Here is a 20502-nt window from a genome sequence, read left to right as displayed (position 1 = left end):
CTTCTGCGCACGCGCCCTCCTCCTCCTCCTCTCCCCCCCCCTTTTCCTTTCCCGCTTCCTCCCGTTCCCGCGCCAGGCCCGGGGCCGAGCGAGGCGGCGGGCGGCAGGGGGCGGGGCCGGGCGCTCCGCGCCTGCGCAGAGCTCACCCGCGGCCGTTGGCAGGCGGAAGGGCGCCGCGGGCGCGCGGCAAGCGGGCGGCGCGTGCGCAGAGCGGCGGGGCCGCAGCGCGCGCGGGGGGCTGCGCATGCGCAGAGCCGCCTGTGGGGGGGCTTCTGAGGAGGCTGAGGTGGAGGGGCCGTGAGGCGGCGGGCGGCGCGGTGCGGGGCTGCCCCTCAGGGGGTGGTGGGCCCATAACAGCCCTATAACGGCCCCATAACGCTCTCTGCACCGCTTTTTAGTCGTAGCCCGCTGCAGGGACGCCGTGAGGGAACGCCCGGGTCTGTGCCTGCCCGCAGGACCTGCGGGAGGTGGGCCGAAAGCAGCGGGGGGGCGCCTCCAGCCGCTCACCTCGGACAAACTCACGGCTGTGGTAGCCCATCGTGCAGTGTGCTTGTGGAAAGCGCATCTTGGCTCTGAGCTGATGTGAGGTGAAAAAAAATCACTCAAAAGATCCGAGCTGTAAGTGCATCCCACAGAGTAACACTCACTGTATACATATACACCTTACACAACTGTACAGAGAAACATAATGTGTGGTAATGATAACTTCTATGTGGAAAAAAAAACACCTTGGAGGTGGTTGTAGCAGCAAAACTGCCTCTCTGATACGATTTGTTGGGCTTTCAGAGTAGTGGTCTTAAAGCACCATTATTGTGCTGAGTGTCAGTGGAAAAGTTGCAGCCACCCCAAGAATATCCTTGTGTAAGAAATCAAACTGGTAACAGACTTTTACTGATGCTAAAATATCGAAAGTCTTTTTAGTTTTGTTTTTTAAAAAGCTAATAGTTGTTATAATAATTAAATAGAAAATATGAGGCAGGAATCAGATTGCAGGAGATCACCCATTTTCCCAAATATAAGTAACAAAAACGGCACTTTGTTTCCCCATGCATCCGTTGTCATACTGAATGTGTTGACCCAATGAGCATCACACTGGTGGGAGACTCAAATACTGACACACATTTAAATATTCAAGGTACCACTATTTTACATCATTATACGTAGATTATTTACACTCCTATCACTACAGAAACTATTCTGCCATCTTGTTATTTTGTTCTATTTTGCAGTTTATTAATAAGGAGTTGTCTCTTCATTGAGTTCCAGAAAACAGAGGCACTGCAGGTCTTGAGGAAAAGCTTTCTTTTCTCTTTTGCGTTCTTTCTTTTTTACTCTTCAGTGAATGTTCATTGAAAATCAGCTATTGGGGGAAGAAAAAAAATTGTTCTGTTTTGTTGGCTGAAAAAACATTCTTTCAGTGAGTACTTCCTTCCCAGGCCAATTGTTTTTGCTTCCCTCTGGCATTATTTTTTGTCTGTCTTTGAGTGAAGGAGTTTTAGAGGGTAAAATTTAAAAATACAATAATAAAGATAACTGTGATCATGGTTTGATTTGGCTCCTGTTGAAATATATGCAATGCAGCATGTTGCTGTATAGCTCCAGCACCTGCAGAGCTAAGCAGAAAAGCTTTCTGTGGAGGACCCTACTGATTCTGTGCTCCAGTGAAAGGCAGAGAACCAAAGGTGTGGAGTGCACGAGGGAGGAAAAGGCTCTATTTTGTGGGCATTCTCAGATAAAGATGTTTAGTCAAATGTTATTTCTGATTTTCCAAGCACTAGTCTATTTTCTTTTCTTTCTAAAGGGACTTAAAATTAACATAGCCAGTTGCTTTATTCTCTTATAGCACGGCATTTAAGAGCACTCTAGGGATGCTGTATCTCACATGAATACTGAATTCTGACATACTTAGTTTCACTGAGAGGCTCAGCAAGGCAAATGAATTAATGAGTTTTAGAAACCGCGTATCCAGCTGACTTAATGTTTTATCATCATGTTTTTTTACAGCCAGAGATTCCATGAATAATGGTCACGTGTAGCAGTATTGCAGTTGTGTTTTTAATGACTAATGCCAGGTTATCGCCAGCCAGTCGATTGCAGTGGCCAAATGACAGCATAAGGAGATTTCAACTTTATGTTAAAATATTTTGACCATGTTGGCAAGGAGCCCAGCAGGCATTAACCACTACAGGAGCTTACAGAACTTCTTACTGCCTTGTGTTTGGCAGGCTCATCACCCACAAACTCAATTATTTACTTTCTTCCATTTCAAGAGAACAAGAAATGTCATAATAAGAATCTAAAAAGACTGAAATTACACAACAGAGCTTGTCATTTGTTCACAGATACAGCATTAATCCAGTTGCTTTACAGACCTCAGAGTTATATAGAAACCATTCATCTTTCATCAAAGACATGATCAGTTTTTTTGATTTTCTATAGCCCAGCTGTAGTGGAGTACATTTTACAGTGACTTCAGTGTGTGCAGCTAATTTTTTTAGTTAAAATGATGGGAAATAAAACCTCATTTATTTCCCACAGAGCAGCGCCTGATTAAAATAAAACCCAAACATTGTGTGAGCTCTGTAAGAATATACCGGAGGGAGCTATTTTGGAAAAGTCGTTTTATAGAAACGTGTTGAATCCTCTAAAAAAAATGTCTTGAGCTGCTGTATTTCTGCTCTGTGATTTAAGTATAGTCCGAACACGTGCAGTAAGTCAAATCTTAGCTCTTTCTGCATCTGGCTTTACGTACAAGGTGTAATGAAAATAAAACAAGGTGAGACCCATATTCTCTCTTCAGTGCTCACGGCTTCCAAGAGTTCAACCAAAACCCCAGCCACTTGTCCAAATAATCCTCATATTCTTTGTACTTGGACAGTAGTTTAAACGTTATTACAAAGGCAATGTGTTTACAGGATGAGATTTCAAGACAAACACTGCCAGCTTTGCTTTAGCAGATCCACAAAAAGTGATTGCAAGGATTCAGGATAGAAATCTAAATAAAGCATAAAGATAATGAATGGAAGATGTCCTGGTAAAAGAGAATACCGAATTGCTTAGCCATGCTGCAGGTACCACCATTTCTAGTTTACCAGGAAAAAAAAAAAAAAAAAAAAGTTCTTAAATTAAAGGCAATTAAAATATAATTTAAAAATGATGAGTAATGTTGACCATACACCCTAGTTGGTAGCCATATATGGATTTCAAAGACCTGTGCTAAGACACAAGTGTCTTTTTAGACTGGTGTCTAACAAGCCTTGAGATCTACCCCAAAACACCACAGGCAGACAAGTCTCCTCTGTGCTTTTACTATAAAAGAGCAGCACAGTTTTAAACCCTGGAATAAGTCTTAGCCGATAGATACTTCATTGCATTTGTGTGGGTTTTTGTTTGTTTGTTTGTTTGTTTTGTACAAGGTTGTTAATCTTTTCTCTCATTTTCTAAACAGCCACAAAGGTTCCAGGCTTTAAACTTTAAGTGAAACAAAACAAGCCCCCATAAATGCCCTTCAAAAGAGCAAATGTTGCCAACAGTGACTAAAGCCTTAACCATTTTACCACTCATTATTTTAGTGTAAAGATAGGTATAAGGTAGTGTGTCCACAATCCTGAAGTAGCGCTCTCATCTCCCAGGATTACAAAGTATAGGGGTTCCTTACTCAATTTATATTGAGTTAAAAGCACACGGCTTTACACAACACTCCCATATAGCAGTGTGTTAGCTCTAACTGGCATTAGAGGTCTAAGAGGTGTGCACTACGGTGTATATCCATAAGGATGCTATTTTTGTGTTCAGTCACCTCCATATATGCATTTTCTCTATGCCACATTTGTACTGCTCTCTGGTGATTCTGGGACAAAACAGCGGCAAGTGCTCCCTTCAGACATAAACAGGGGCTTTCTACTGACCTAAGTCCAGGTCTGTCTTTGTGGGGATCAATAAAACGTTATGTATCTTGAGGTTTCACGTAGTATTGTACCCATATTTGGAATCTCATGCTGCAAGTCATTGCCAAACATCTCTTCAAGAAGAATGTCCCTTCATCTCCCTGCTTCTCTCTGTCTTGTCCATACAGACGGCAAAGGTTTAATACCTGGAGCAATTTCTTTCCATGTGTTTGTACAGTGCCTATTAGGATAGCATCCTGATATTTTCTAGGGCCTCTAGCTGCTATGTTGTACAAGTATTTAAGAGAAAATATTTTTGCATACTAACTACCAGATTTCTTACCTGTGTTATGATGCCTTGTGGATTATACAAAAAACTGAGATGTTCCTGCTCCCATAGAATTCACAAACTGATTCTTAAAAGGAGATGAGCATTACCAATCAGTTATGTTACAACTAAAAAGATAAAAGGCCATCAAGTAGTAAAGGTTTTACATCATTTAGGAAGTGTAATAAAAAATAAATAGTAAATCAAACAATAAATCATTGTTCAGATTCTTCTTTTTGAGGAGAGGACTGCACTAAACATAAATATCCTGCATGTGGCTTAGCAAGGTGGACATCAGTTCTAATATCTAGAAGGCTGGATTTGATATGATTTTATTTCCAGGAGTAATAGAACAATTTCAAACAAAATACATCTGAAGAGGATTAATACAAATCATACTTGTTTTGATTTATGGTGTAGTTAATTCAGACTGCACTCTTGTTTTAAATACACAACAGATGTTTGTGGTTACAATCAGTAACTGGAACATACAAGCTGTTGAGGCTAGAGGTAAGATAAATTTAATGATCAGTGAAAGACATTAGAACCACTTATGTTCTAGTATTTTAACTAGATTTTTTTTTTTTTTAAATGCGAAAAACACACTAAAATTGAAATAGCTAATGATACTCTAATTTAAATAACCATCTTTAAGTTTATGAATTAAACCAGCAAAGTTCACTGTGTGAATATTGGAGCTATTGTCAGAGCTATTGTTTCAAGCCATCTGTGGCTGATGGAAAATATCTTCTCCTTATTTTGTATTCAATATATCATTAAAACCATCACCACTTCCTAAAAATAAATAAACAAATCTTAGACTGTAGACTTCAGTTTTCCATCTAGAGAGGGATTTTGCAGCTATGGATTTAATATTCTCTAGTGTTTTTTGAGGTGCTAGAACTGTCTAGAATATGTTTTCTACAGCTGGACACTAAAGATAACAGGCCACACGTTCCAAAACTTACTGGACAAACCAATACAGTTCACCTCTTCGTATCAGAGATCCGGTGACTCCAAGTGTGTAGTAATGCAGGTACCATTCAGGACAGGTCAGACAGAAACATCATCAGCTGTGATCCTAGTGAAAGAACATTTCAGACAGCAGCTTCCCCTCTGCTCCCCTGTTGTCTGCCAAGTGATTGCAGAGAGCCAGCCTATAGATTGTTTCAGCAGAAAAAAAAAAAAAAAAAAAAAAAGTTGAGAAAAAACAATGTCAACAAAATCAGGTATCCATCCCTGCTAGGGATCCTAGAGACAGGCTCCATGGAACTTGCTAACTGCCACAATTCCAAGAAGGAATCAACCAGTAAATAGTGTGAACATATGGAGAGATGGCTCTTGGTAGAATCTATAGGATTGGGACACCCAGTGTTACCTTGGCTCAGAGGTGGGGATTTAAGAGACAGTTGCACAATTTTAGCTTTTGCTTGAAAGGAATGTTCTTTTGGTTAGCATAGGCTTGTTACCTAGACCTCTCACATTTTAAGTATTGATAATTTTGTCTCCACATTAGGAATCACTGTTCATCTGGTAACTAGAAGCACTGGCTTGTGAGTACCAGCAACAGCTTTCAAGATTGCCTTCTGTGAATACCAGCACTAGGCAAGTAAAACTGCAAAATTTATGTAAAATGTGGGTGTTAGAATGACATTCAGAGTTATGACAGTCAAAGAACAGTCCACAGTTTTGTTCAAAAGAGGTAGATGTACTGTGTGTAAGGTCTGGGAGATGGCTCTTGCATGTGCATAGTTAATGTGATTTCCTACAAAGAATTTACGTCCTTCTGACTGCCAGAGGAAGTGCAGTTGCACCATCACCTGTGTCTTTATTAACTAGAGGGGAGGGAAGATTAGATTTTAATTTTCAGCCAGATCATCAACCTGAGCTGACTCATTTCAGAACAGAACTACTGCCAGAGCCACGGAAAGATGAACGTGCTGCCAGGAGGGAACTGTCTTTCACCAGCAGCCAGTCCAAACTGAGTGTGACATGACTGCAGGAGGGCACTTTTTCAGGCTATTTTTTGAAGTGCAGTAAGAAAATGTTGGTTTACAAACCAGGACAGTCTGTTGCTTGGAAACCCACCTGGCCCTACAAGGTAGCATTCTGAGATCCCAAAGTTCTCCCCTTGAGAAAGATGAGATGCCTGATTATTCAGAAAGTAACAGTGATCAACACGCTAGTATCCCACACAACAAGGAGATGTGACTGACTTGTTGCCAGATCTTGTCACTGATGCTGCTGGCCTCGAGCTCAGCTGATATAAATCACCCTGCATAGCTCTCAATTACTTTACACTCCAGCAACATTGGCTGTTTGAATGATGTATAACAGCTAGACAGAAAAGCTGTAAACTAAACACATGCTCTGCTATTGTGTTTTATTGTAGCATCTATGGTTTTCTGAACTGAAATTGTGGACTTTCTATGAATTACACTAGCACTACTGAACAGTCATTATGTGTTGCCATTAAACACATGGCCAACAGCATGGAAGCACCTAAGTATTGTCCAAAGTGCTTTCCCATTTCAGTACTTAGGAAGAGTTGTCAAACGCTAATGGGTTGCCTTCATATTCTTGTATCATCTTAGGATAAAACTTAATTATCACATGAACTACTGCATGGCAGGAACCAGCCTTCTGACAGAGGTATAGCAAAGGCCTATAACAATGACAGTGTCTGTGGGGGGGCTAAATCTCACCAGGATTTTACAGTTGGCATCAAACAGTTTTGGCCAGTTTTTAGTTTATCATTTCATAGGGATGCTATGCTGTAGTTCTCTGCAACCTATTAAATTCAGGTTTAAAAATGAAAGGCAATTCTCAGTGCAAATAAATGGTGACAGATAGTTGAAAAGCAATGTAACAATTGCATATTATATTTTATGAGCTTTCTTCTAGCAGTAACTATCACAGTAACAGTATGACATCTGGGACACTGAGAATATTTGATAGTCTAGCCTAAGGACTGCAGTAAGTGTTAGTAAGACTATAAAGTCATTATCTCAAGTGCCATTTAACATGGTGTCATTTGACACAACTCAAAGATGGACACTATTTTAAAGACTCATGGATCAGATTCTCTGCTAGTGCACACTGCCATCCTCCCAGGGACTGGACCTGACCACGGATTATCGAAAATTCCCTATGAAGTATGAAAAATACAGATTTATTAGATTAAGTGCAATACTGGACATTTCACTTTAAAATAGTGAGCTTTACCGTAAACACTAACAATCTAGCAACTGTGGTAGTGCCAAATATGTGTTTATCTCACTTTTTTCTGTTAGCTAATTCGGTGACAACCTCTACATAGCTGGAAATAAAGCCACAAAAGTATTTAAGCAACCAAGGAAAGCCCTCAAATCAATCACTCCAAAGAGGTTTAAAATGAAATTAGGTTACAATCTTGCAGGTTTCTCCTTCCAGAGCAGGCATGATGGAAGAACATTAAGCGCAGGAAAAATTCTGCATGTGGTAACAAGGACCCCAAGGACTGAAATGAGTAAATGGCCAAGCAAAGGAGGCAAGTTAAATAGTTTCAGTGCAGAGGGAAGAGAGAATTCGGCAGTATTTACCAAAGAAGTCAGACAGAAGATTAGTTTCCATTTGTCTTAGCTTCAAGTCAAATGTGCTTCTAAATCATCAGTACAATACACAGGCATGACTGCAGTCGTGACTGCGTTTTTGGGAGGCAAAGGAAAAGGGAGAAGACTGGCTGTAAGGATGCTCTTGGCCACAAACACAGTTTTGCTTTACAAAAGAAGTGATGAATACTGAGCAGTGCGGCGCTCAGCTCTATGCAGAGCAGCATGGGGAAGACGAGCCTCAAACACAGGACAGGACAAAGGCCAGAGAAAGCTGCTTTGGCATCTGAACTGGATGCTTTTGCTTAGAGTATCCCAAACCATTCGGCCGTCTCCTTGTGCAGCCATTTACTCAGTTCTGGACTTGACTGTAGTACAGCTGGAAACAAATGTTTGAATATGTGCGATTCATTTTACTTTCTTGTACCCATTTTTGGTTCTCTCAGTTTGACTCTTCCCAGTTCCTTCGCAAGTCTGAACATCACATCCCCCGCCCCCCTCCCCTAAAACATACCCTTATAACTTATAACGTAGTTTGGTCCTGTAGCTTCTTATAACTTGATTTTCTTTAAGCTAGCTATTGTTTAATTACTACTTTGAAGTCAATTTAGCAGAAAAAAAAAATCCCTAGTTTAAGGTGGCTTTTTGCATCCCCACCAAGCTATTCAGCAGGGCATTCAGCCAGGATACAAAACTGGGCTGAAGCTTTAGGAGTTGAATGGATTGCTCCAGTAGAGATTTAATTTCCATGAAATTCCTCCATGAAAATCCACTCACTCAGATCTGACAGACAGGCAAAGACCAGCCAATACCTTTGAAATGAGTAATTTTTAAATGTATCCCACCCCTCGCTTCCCTCCCTCCCCCCCCCCCCCATGTAAATATGAATTGCTGGGGCTCGGGGCGGGTTTTAAGGCACCCACCTCTGCACAGGGCGCAAGGCCGGGGCAGCACGGGCGGTTCAAGCGCATGGGGCCGCGGTGACTCCCCGATGACTGCACTTGGGGTGGTTACAGGGAGCGAGCCCCCAAGCTCTCCGCTTCCCCGCCTGTCCTGCTGGCAGCCCTGGGAGAGCCAGGACCTGGGGAGGGAAGCTGCAAAACCCTCGCGTCTCCATTGGGCACCCAGCTGCACAAAGGGGATGCACAAACTGCTGGACGTGAGAACAGCCATAAACTGAACTTCCCCCCATCCTGCACAAGCCTAGCAGTAGCTTGTAGGGTGCTTGTGGTGTTTATTAGAGGAGCAGCTTGCTGCTTACGCTTAACTCGCTGCTAAACCCGCAGAGAAGTCTCTTACAGGAGACTTTTCGAACAAGCTGCCTTTTAAAATCTTTTCCTACACAACCCAGGCCGTGCTGCAGAGAGAATTTGTCTCTGAAGAGCCAAACGGACGGCTTCTCCACCCCTTCCTCAGCACTCGCAGCCCCCGCCTTTGCAGCACGAAACCCCCTCGGAGCTGGGACCCCGGCCCGGCTGCTCCCGGCCGTGCCCCGCGCCCCCAGCGCCCCCTGCCGGGCTCCCGCAGCACCGCGGGGCCGCCACCGGTGGGGGCTGCCCCTAAGGGGTCCCTCGCAGCCCCTCGCTTCCCAAAATATTTACCCCGAAGGCACCGAGTGCATCGCCCCGCGGCGGGGCCGGCAGATGTTTTGCAAGCAGTTCGAAGGCTTTAGGATTCCAGGCATGCAGGAGCTTTGCGGCTTTTAGTTTGCTTGTAGCGACTTCCACCTCGCTCCTTATTTTCCTGTGTTTTCGCTTTTTCTGTGCTGGTCTTATTTCTGAGCTCATGTTGCTGCTTTAACTTTACTTAGAGTCTTGTTGTAAATCTTTGCTCTTTGCATTTAAATTAATAGTTTCTCCTTTTGCCTGGAGCAACTCTTCATTAAATCTTCTTAAGTTTCCTGATTTTTCACGTAAGTCTTGTTTTCAGCCTTGAAGCTTGAGATCTTTTTCAAAGCTTGTCCTTTGACCCTGCTTTAACTGGGCAGTTTTGCAGTGAACCTTTCTTCTTCTCCTTTTTTTTTTTTTTTTTTTTTTTTTTTTTTTTTTTTTTGGCAATTAGCTGTTCCTGCTCAGCATTTTCAAAGCCTATTTGTAGGTTTTGACGCATAGTTTTGAGTTGCAACAGCGCTACACTGAGCAGCACGGAGGAGTTTCGGAGACTTCTTCCCAGCCGGTCTGCTGCGTTTCTTGTTGCTAATTCCCTTGCATTCCAGGCACAATGACCCTCTGTTTCTTTTAAGCTTTCTTCAGCTCCAACATCTAAATTACCAGCTCCACAGCAGGCAGAATCCCTGTCTGTTTCCTCCTTTGAAATGTTTATCTTTGCACCTACTAACTGAGGTTCATATTCTTGAACAATGAGTTTGGAAAACCATTCTTTCCTTTTGAAACTTTTTTTTCTTTCTTCTAGAATTCTTGTAATTGCCATATTGTAGATTTCCCCCCCTCTCTTTGCTCTCTCTAAAGCCAATTTTTCAACCGTCAGTGATTCAGATTGATTGGCTCGACTAAAAAAGTCCAGTGCATTGCAATTAGGAGAAATAAACTCCTCCCTGTGTTTTCTGTCCATTCCTGGAATTTGTTTCCTACCAAATAAACAAAACAAAACAAAACAAACAAACAACAACAACAAAAAACCTACCATCTTTACACTCTGATTTGAATAATTATTTTTATTGTATTTGAATACCTTTCTTTGCAGTTTTCATATAAGCCTGCAGTAGGAAACTCGCACCACCAAAGTGGTTGTATTCAATTTTAGTAAGTGTATTAGCAATGTTAGCTCATGCTAACTAAACTAGACAGGAGCTTAGCTATATTTTAGCTGTTGCTGTGATATTAAAGCTGTTGATATGTTACTAGTTTGTTGGAGGAAACATTTTAGAATTACATGTTTTTAAGACCCCAAAAATGTGTATTTAAGTCATGCATTAAGCAAACTTAGTTTTTGAATAAAGTAAGCTTTATACAACCTTTATTTAAAATGTTTACATTTATGGACAGAGGACTACAAACTATGTTTGCTCTAAACTCTCTTCTTCATGTAATCTCATCACCACTCAACCTCTTCAAAGGCTCTTTGTTTTAACATTTGTGCTGGGATCTGACTATCTGAAACTCTGCTGTGGTATAGGTGCTCAGTGTTATTTAAAAACTGTGGAGGTGTCAGACCTTATTATGGTGCATTACTAAAAAGCTACACATAGTATAAATAGGCAATATATGCTGCTTCTGGTAACTGACAATTGCCCTTTAATGCTGACCTACAAGATTCCTGATATTCCAGTCATAGTCCTTTCTTCGCATACAAACTGAGCAGACACACAGTTATGCAGAATCATTTAAGTTTTCCAAGAGAAGCAAATATCTGTAGGAACTTTGACGGTATCTCCTAATGCGTATCACTAACACCAACATCAGAACAAGTGTCAAAGTCTGTGTGAAATTTCAAGTATCTCATTTACTCAGGACCACTTGTTCAGCTATGTTTCATTGCACCGTAACTTCTGAATCGAGAAGATGAAACCCAGTTTACTTGCTGTTAAAAATCTAGCAAATTTTATCTGGATCTACATTAAAGTCCCATAAGAACAACAGCATGGGGTGAAATATGTTGACAAAGGATTATGGTAAAAGTTTGTTCTCAAAATTGGATAATCTAAGCATCATTTAAAATTTTATAATCAGTGTAAAATAGATGTGAACAAGATCTTTGATACAGGGTTTATGTTTGTAGATGAAGAAAGGTAATTAAATGATAATAAAAGCTGTAATATTTCATTTAACTGAAATCAAGCAATTGTGCAGTAATGAGTTCAGAGATGCTTTATTATATGTCAAGGATGAATAGAATATGTTATGAGTACAAATGAATTGAAAACCAAATGCTGCAGAGAGGATGTCTTCTACTTTGGTTTCCATGTAAACTTTCCACTGACATTAGATGGGGGTCAGCATAAATTGAAGGAAATTTGAAGTCCTAAACTTCTGTCCCCATTGAGTGAGGATTAATAATCATGGAACCTATTTTCCCCTACCATGTGGTTTTGATCTTCCTAATCTAGCCGCTGCTAGACAGCAGTACAGTAGTTTCAGTCTAGATTCCAGTGAACAACCATCTTAGAGCTTGTCGCTATGATGGGGTCAGCAACTGAGCTAACCTAGAAAGGAGCTTGAAGCCATACAGGCAAAGATCTTACTGATCATAAGAAAATGACAACTTGACCTGAAGTTGTCCTTTTAGAACAAGACTGATGTGCAAAGACTGTGTGTAACAGAAATTTGCAGGCTATCTGGAGTGAGGAGCTGTCATCTTCAGGGCTACTAGAAGGGAATTTGCAAGAGTGGTGCACTCATGTAACAAGTGAGAAAAAAAAAGCAGTCATGCAAAGGGAAAAAAAAAAAGGAAAAGGAAGAAAGAAGAAAAAAATACAAGGAAGGGTGGAAGGAAAACTAAGACATAAATGCTATTTTTTTGCCCACTATAATGTTAAGCTTTGAATCACTCCAATTGTATACCTCAAAACTCAACTCCAAACTTTGGAAGCTTTGAGTTTTACCAATAAATACAATAAGCCATGACACATTGGTTTCATAATAAAAGTATGCTGACTTCCAATGCATCAAATAAACCAACACCGAACAATAAATTTTCATTTAACTAAACACTGAAGGCTGAATTTTCAAACACACTGAGGATGCAATGTTGTATAAGGAAAAGGAGTACTTCTGATTTCCAACCACCACCATCAGCTGAACTTTTCAGTATCCTTCCTTGTTCAGACTCCAGGCATTGCTTGATGCTAAAGTCAGCCAGTTCAGCTCACTGATCTAAAATTACCTGTGGAGGTGTGTTGTTTTCTAACAGGTCAGCAATGTGAACCAACTCACCCTATACCTGTGTGAGCACTCAGGGCAGGAATAAGCAGCTGCAAGATGACAAGAGACTGTAAGAGAGTGGCAGAACCAGCCTTTGTATTGCCATCCTGCTTCAACACTGAACTGGGCAGAAAGGGAACTGTCCTAAGCACAAAGCTGATTCTGCCAACCTGATATGCCACAGGGACCTCAACAGGAAATTAACTGTTGATCTCAAAATCCTGGATATCTGTCAAATAAATCACTCTCATGCTCATGTACATGAGACTGAATATACAGCATGATCTACAGTTTTGAGTCCTACCATCAAAACCTAAAGTTTCTGCCAGTTCAGTTAAATTGGCTCCTGAGGTGGTGCAAGTCCTGTATGGTTGATGCAGGACCCACTTGGCCATTGCTCCACGAAATTTCCAACAACTCTCCATCAAGATGTCAATGTCCCTAACTCTGTTACTGCAACTGCATTGCTCCATCTTCCTCTCTGGGACTTGCAGCCTGTCCTCCAAGGTTTGCACTAAAAATTGACTTTCTTACCTTATATATACAATACCTCTGAGCTAAACTGGTAAGTAGGGGGGCAGGAGAGGAGGGAAGGAGAAATTCATGGTTTCCTGCTTTAGCCTGGTCTCAGAGGAAGTCATTGTTTCCTGCAGCTTGGGTAGGGGAACAGTACAAAGCAGCTGCGTAACTGCTTCAAGACAGAGATCTATTTAGATAAGCCAAAAGCTGGGTATGACTGAGCAAAGAGCAGTACTGAACATGGCTGTAAAGAACACTACCAGTCCTACCACTGCATCAGAAGCTGCCAGATCTGCCATGTAGCTGTATTTATGTGTCTGCTCTCATGCCGCATAATCCCGTCACCACCTTGCAAGAACATAATGTATCCACAATCAAGCCCTGTGTTTGTGGAGTCTCCTCTTCTCATCTAATGACAAGGACGTTGAAGAAGGGAACAGAGGGGGTCTAGACCTCTCTGATAAGAGGTGACGGTTTGTGACCTAGGTAAGTTTGACCTAGGCATAACAAAAGAGGAGAGAAGCACTCAGGTAGGTATATTTGTCTTTTTCTTAATTTTCTCTCTCTTTTTTTTTTTTTTTTTTTCCATCTTCCTCCCATACTTTCTTTACCTCAATATCTCCTCTTTTCCTAAAAGTGTCTTTTCCAAATGTCTCCAGGCATGGAACAAGAAGATCACTTTCTGAAGTGACTGTTATATTTTGGCGTTAAGATCATTCCAAACTTCAAACTGCATGCTTTCTTTGGTTAGACAGTTTTTCTAGCAACAGATCAAAAATTCCAACTATAACAAATTACACTTGCAGGCTGGTAAGCGATCATTGGAAACTGAAATGAGGCCACAGTTTGCCATGCGCAGGAGAGCACACAGCACACTCTAGAAGCTCTTTGCAGAGTGCTTTGTAACACAGCAAAAGCGCTTTAGCTGAATCAGTGTTAGCTACAAGTTTAAGGGAATGCTGCTGTCATCAAAGTTCCTCCAGTCTGATGGCACTGAACAGAGCAAAACTTTACCAAGAGGAACACAAACACTTTGAACAAGTAATCAAGCTGCAGAAAAGAATGGATGGCAAACCATGAATACGGACATTTTACTACATCATGTTTAATCACCTGTTCTTGTAATTGGTAGCACTGCCTCAAAGCTCTAACAACGCAAGACTGAAGAGAAAGAAAGGCATTTTTGTGTTGCTTGGCTAGGACATTCATCATTCTCTATTGGAAATGCTCTTTGGAAACATGAATGAGCCAGAAAATATTTGAGACAAGAACTAAAATAAAAATAAATCCACTATACTGATGGATCAGCATCTAACCTGCTGAAAAAACAGGTGTTCCCTTGACCCACTGCTAGCGCTGCCCATCACCCTGGTGCTGTTTCCCCTACTGTGTCTTTCTTTGCAATCACCCTTGGACCGTGCCACCATGCAAGTGTCGGTGCTGGCTGGTGGTACGCCCCAGTGTGCCTCTTCCACCAGACACAGACACCATTTCTTCTGGCACACCAATTTCAAACAAACACCTTATCTCCCCTGCTTTCACCTGAATCAGATTAGCTGAGCACATATATGCACAGTAATTAATTAAATGACTTTTCTTAATGAGGACAGTATGAGTTACTCTATCTTTAGATCGATGGGGTCAGTAGTCTTTGGCAAAGAGCTAAGATAATAAGCTGGAGGCAGCAGTATCTTCAACTGCCCTTGCTGGCTCTGGAAGAGAGTATTTGTAAACAGCAGGAGATGTCTAAACACACAGTAAAAATAAATATCTCATGTTACAATTTGAGGAGTACAAGAGCTCTGTTTCCAGGTGACTGAGTAGAAGAAGGCAATGGGGTTAGCAGGCCTTACAAGGGGCCTCAAGCCATCGGATGCCCCATAAGGAGCTGTCACTCCTCAAGTCAGTCAGCACCCAAACTGAAGTCGTGTGGTCTGAAAATGCAGAGCAGATCATCAGCTTGTTCTTCTGGAAAAAAAAAATGTGCGTATTAAACAACTTTTCAGAAAACTGCAAACAACTTCTATAATCAACCTTTCAATCCAGACCAACCTTGGTCCCAGGATCTTAAAAACACAGTGTCCTGGTGGCTCCTCAACTCGCTGGCACAGCTGGAGAATGAGCTGGAGTGTTCTGAAGGAAGCAGAGCATGTGAACAGTATTGCATCCCTGTCACACACACAGCCACTGGGACATTCATGGGGGTTAAAAAAAAATGAGTGAGGACTCACTAAGCAAGGTGGCATTCCCTCTTCTTTTGCACACAAAGTCCTTCTGAAACCAGTTCTTAGCAGCCTTAGCAGCCACAGAGGTAGTACTTCTTTTCAGGGACAAAGAAACCTGTCAGGTAAATGGCATTTACAAGAAATTGGCAATTTAATTCTAAAGCATTAGAAGAATGATGTCTTTAATTTAAGTGTGACATTGTCTTAGGTGTTTATATCCAACAACAACAAAAAAAAAAACACCACCTCCTAAAACCTGCAAAACCACCAACCAAAATCATATAGCAGGAGGATAAGGAGGAACAGCTTAGGACTGCATGAAGATCAAGAAAGTTTCCAATTGCTTTAATTTTCCTTTTATTAACTCTTCCTTAATGCACCATGAACCGCATATGAGATATGCTAGTCATTTTGCTTAATGTACTCGGTGGAAGGTGCTCAGACATCACAAGTGATATAGATGGCATGAAGATTGTCTGCTGCTAAATTTCCTGAGAAATTAGGCCCACTCACTAAGTCTACTGAGTGACTTGTTAGCTTTTCCAAGTTCTGAACTGAACATTCAGCAAGAATCTTCTCAGGTTTGTGGCTATAAAATGATGCATTGAGAGTTACTGCCAAGAAAAGAAGGGAAAATTAAAGCTTTTAGTATAACTAATGAAAATTGCTTGAATCACAACCAATTTCTCCTGCAGCTTTAGGTAGTACATGGCACAAGTCTATCCTGGATAAAATGTAAGAGATTCTGAATTATCAAGTTACCTTTTTTGAGACAAAGTTAGGAAGCTTTTTGAAGCATTATAACATTTTATTGAAATTTCATTTGAGACCAAACATATTTGAATACTAAACAGTGCATATTATGGTGAATTTCAGTGTAGATATTAGACACCAGCAGAAACAAACAAAAACAAAAACATGTTTGGGGGTAATATTGTAAAATAATTAAATGGAATTCAAAAGCATCTCAAATAACTTGCATTATAATGTATATGTTTATGTCATCTCAACTTGTATTAGAATGCATGTTAACTTGTATTATTATGCATCACCTTACCATGACTACCCTTGAGATTCAAAGCTGTGCTTACCTGAGCTAGGATATCTTAATTACATCTGGAAAAGTATTTAGGAAAGCAGAACGCTGGATAGGAGATAAGATATGGAAAATAAATATATTATTTTACTGCATACTGTTGCTGTTTTTAATCTGATTGCTGCAGATATTTGGACAAATGCTCTGAAGGTCAGGGAGCTACGCATATAGATGGACACCTTTCACCTCTAGGTCTTCCAGTCCACAAGAGCTCAAGCTCCCTGTGTTGATGTACCTACTGCATCTTCCCAGAGAGAGCCGCTTGGAGAATTACATTTTGCAAATCATCTGAAAAACAAATGTAACTACAGTGCAAGCACATTTCCTGGAGTTATGGGGGGCCTGAAACCTTTTTACAAGGTGGATGAGTTTTCTTGCACACCTTTCCCCGACACCTAGGAAATCAGCTTGAACTTTCCATTATACTGTGCCATCCTGTCAGCTTTTCAAATACTTGAAAACAAAACCAGTGTGGGTTTATGAGACAGTTTACTCTGGCTTTGGGATTGGCACTGGGGTGTCGTACCACACGCTGCTCTACTACCAGCTGGTTAATCTCTCATTCTCCTCCAAATGCATTCATGTAACAGCTCTCCCCATTGTATTCTTCTACTAAAACATGATTCAGACCCTTTCTGAAAACCAGCTGTTCACTCTGGCAATTCCTGCTGCTAATCAAGGTTTCATTAGTTACAAGTTTGTTTTTGTTTGTTTGTTTGTTTTGTCTTTATTTATTTATTTATTTATTTTGTCTGGACTTAATCTATCACTTTTCAGCTCTATCAGAAGTTACATTAAAACTCAGATGTATTTTTGTCCACAAACCCACCCATTTTTTTTTAACTGGAAATGGGCTGGAGAAGCAGTTTTGATTGGGAAGGCATCCTTCATCTGACACTATCAAATGAGACTTGTGAAAAGCCGGACTGTTGTGCAGGTTCCCAGTCTTCCCAGCACAGAGAGATGTTTGGTACTGTATGTTATGAAAGGGTTGTACTGGTTGTTTGACACGGGTGTCCAAAGGAGCAGTGGAGATAGCTGTACTCCATCCTCCTGGAGAAAAGCCCAGCCAAAGCTTTTGACGGGGTTAATGGAAGAGGAAGTATCTTCTGTTGCTCTTCCACAGGTGTATAAATTGCACAGGAAAGCAATTACAGCTCTTTGTACTAGTAGCTTGAATTTATTTTGATTTTCATCAGATCAACTAATATAAAATATATTTCTGAGATATGCAATAAAAAACGTTAGTTTATGTAATATAAAAATTTAAAATGAGATTATAGAATTAATATTTAAAATGTTAAAAATTCAATTTTAATATTTTAAATTTAAATAGGTTGTTAAAAATGTATTTTATATGTGCATTTCTGGTGTGTGGTGGTGTTTTGTCCTGTGCATATATAATATCTCATGGAAATGTGTGACAGATATGCTATTATTTTCTGCTTCAGCCTCAACATTTACTTAGTCAAGGATAGAATTAACAGCTTGGTAGAATGAAGGACCTCCAACTTGCATTAAGTAGTGAGTGATTGTTCTGTGTTGAGCAAAGGCCAAACCTACAAATATTTACTGAAATACTCCTTCCCTCTCAGCTTTCTTTCATTGTGTTAAATGGGAGCACTAAATGAAACAGAAATTAACCATAGTTAGCCCCAAAGTTCATTTTTCATTTTGATTTTACTGGTGTAGTGGTGACTCACCATTCTGGCGTTACTTGCAGCCAATATTTCAGCATTCCAGTGGCTGATAGAGAAATTGGTTTAATTTAGTTCTGGTAAATTAGAAACACCTTCCATTTCCAAGGTAACAAGAAATCTGAACAAAAAGAACAAAGGTGTCTTTTGGACATGAAACACTTCTCAGGGGTTATTTTTTCTGTTTCCAGGTGCCTTCCTTTTGGTCTTGGAAAAATAGGCATCGCAACTTGAGAACAGAGCATAGAATTCTTTGAAGGGGAGGGCGTATATGGGAGCCATAAAATATCTTAAAAATACTCTATCTTGTTTTCCAGGGAAGATTTAGACAGCTGTGGTATACATTTCAGTACAAAAAAAGCATTCAACTGCAAACTGCAATATTTATGTTGGGAAACAGATCCTGCTCTTGTCTTCTGTAAGTAAAATGTCTTTATTCTGATGCACAATTTAAAAGAAACTAGAAAGAGAGAGAGAGAGCATCACAGATGCTTCTGCCAGCCTCATGAGAATTTGGCTAAAAAGCGAAAATGAGAACATGAGGCAATCCCCTGACAAGTGCCATGAAGCTTTTCTGAATCAGATTTCTTCAAGTTTTGCAAACCATTTTATTTTATTTTTTTTTTTCAATAGGAAACTAAACAGAACTCCAACACTTGCTTAGAGATAATACACTTTTAACGGAACATTTCACTTTGGGAAATACCTAATTTTCTATCTTTATAGGATGTAATCAGTCTTACTCCTAAAGCACAGAAGACTGATGCTGCACCACAGGGTCCAGTGCTTAGCATCGAAAAACAAGTCAGGTGTCTTATGTCACCCTCCAGTATCCCTCAACGACTCTCCTCCATTCCAGCCCATCTCACTCCCAATACAATCTCATGTTTGATCACTTCGCCATTTCCTACAGCCCCACTCCAAGACTTCTCCAGCTTCGTGCAGAGTTTTTCACCCAGCAGCTGCTATTGCTCTCACTAGGACCATTAAAACTACTTTAGATTACTTAAATTTGGAGTTAGGAGGGGAGATCAACCTCCAGCTTTCTGTTGTTAGAGTATTGATTTCATTCAGGGTGTGATAATGTAAAGCCACAAATTCCAACAGTTAGATACTGGGCTGTATCTTCTCTTTAAAGAGTCATCTTGTAATAGAAGCATGTATAAAAACTGGAACAACAATGCAGGAATATTACAAAAATATAGTATTAAAGCCAACAACACTTAGTATAAATAATTTTATTTTATAAATTAGATACATATTTATAAGAAATGTGTGTATTTCCTTCTTGAAAAATTCCAAAGATGGACTTTGGAAAGCTATTAAATTTCCTAACAAATACTCAGTTTTCATTAGTCTTATTGAAAGAGTAAAGGATGCATAAGAGCTATGATTTAACTTGAAGAAAATATAATAATTTCTAGTGTTTCTCAATAAAATTGCAAATACCTAGTAAAGCCCTTTTTAAAAGACACTAGTGAATTAATTAAACAACAACAACAAAAAAATCTAACTATAGCTAGATATTAAAATAATGTTGGATTTTTGTTGTTTGGTGCTCCTTAATTATTTCAATGCTAAGAGCTATTCCAGGATTAATTCTGTGACTTTATGAGCAGATATTTGTTAATGTTTGGATATTCTAACAATTTATTTAATGATATCTTCCTTCCTCAACTTTAATCTTAACTATATTTTAACAAAGCATGCAACTTAAGTTCTGCTGCACAAAATACCCTCCATGCCTTAACAAACTTTAGGGTCCTTTAACTGCCTTTTTATACAGAATTTTAGGCTGGGAGGAACAAAAGGATGCACTTTTCACGACCCTGGAACCCTGTGACCACTGGGAAATCAAAAGGGTGGTGACACGAAGGAAAACTATTGTCCACAAAAATAAGCTCTTCAAGGGGCACCAGGAATGCACAATAAAATCCCAGTTTCCTTTGTGTAGCTGTTTATGCCTATGTCTTGCATCATCCAAAAGCTCAATAAAAGATCTAAACTAAAAAGGAATCTGGGTTTCTAAGAAAAATCCATATTCTCCACAAAAAAACTATGTGAAAAAGAATCTTTTAAGAATTCATTGTCTTTTCACATATTAAATATGTAACTCTGAGGCAAAGAAAATCCTTTTGCCTGCTCTTAGGGAATCAGAGAGGGAGATTTAAAAAGTTATTCTAGCAAATAGGAGCAGATGGGAAAATAACCTGATTTGTCAGGACTGGGGTATTTAGAGATTTTGCTGCCTTCTAACTCTATCTTTATTAGAAAATAGGA

General features: G+C 40.1%; 1 protein-coding gene across 1 annotated transcript; it reads right to left on the bottom strand.

The window, feature by feature from the left end:
• Window positions 1-1221: 1221 nt before the first annotated feature.
• On the bottom strand, window positions 1222-10811 carry CCDC160 (coiled-coil domain containing 160). Its single transcript, XM_068697256.1, is given in 4 exon segments — window positions 1222-4303; window positions 5184-5372; window positions 9407-9748; window positions 9750-10811. Coding segments are annotated over 2 exon segments (768 nt in total). The 5' UTR covers window positions 10377-10811; the 3' UTR covers window positions 1222-4303; window positions 5184-5372; window positions 9407-9607.
• Between the last annotated feature and the right edge of the window lie 9691 nt (window positions 10812-20502).

Source organism: Anas acuta, chromosome 13 (assembly GCF_963932015.1).
Source record: "Anas acuta chromosome 13, bAnaAcu1.1, whole genome shotgun sequence".
NCBI lineage: Eukaryota > Metazoa > Chordata > Aves > Anseriformes > Anatidae > Anas > Anas acuta.
The sequence above is the reverse complement of the archived record's forward strand: the minus strand, read 5'-3'. Positions and strand labels throughout refer to the sequence as shown.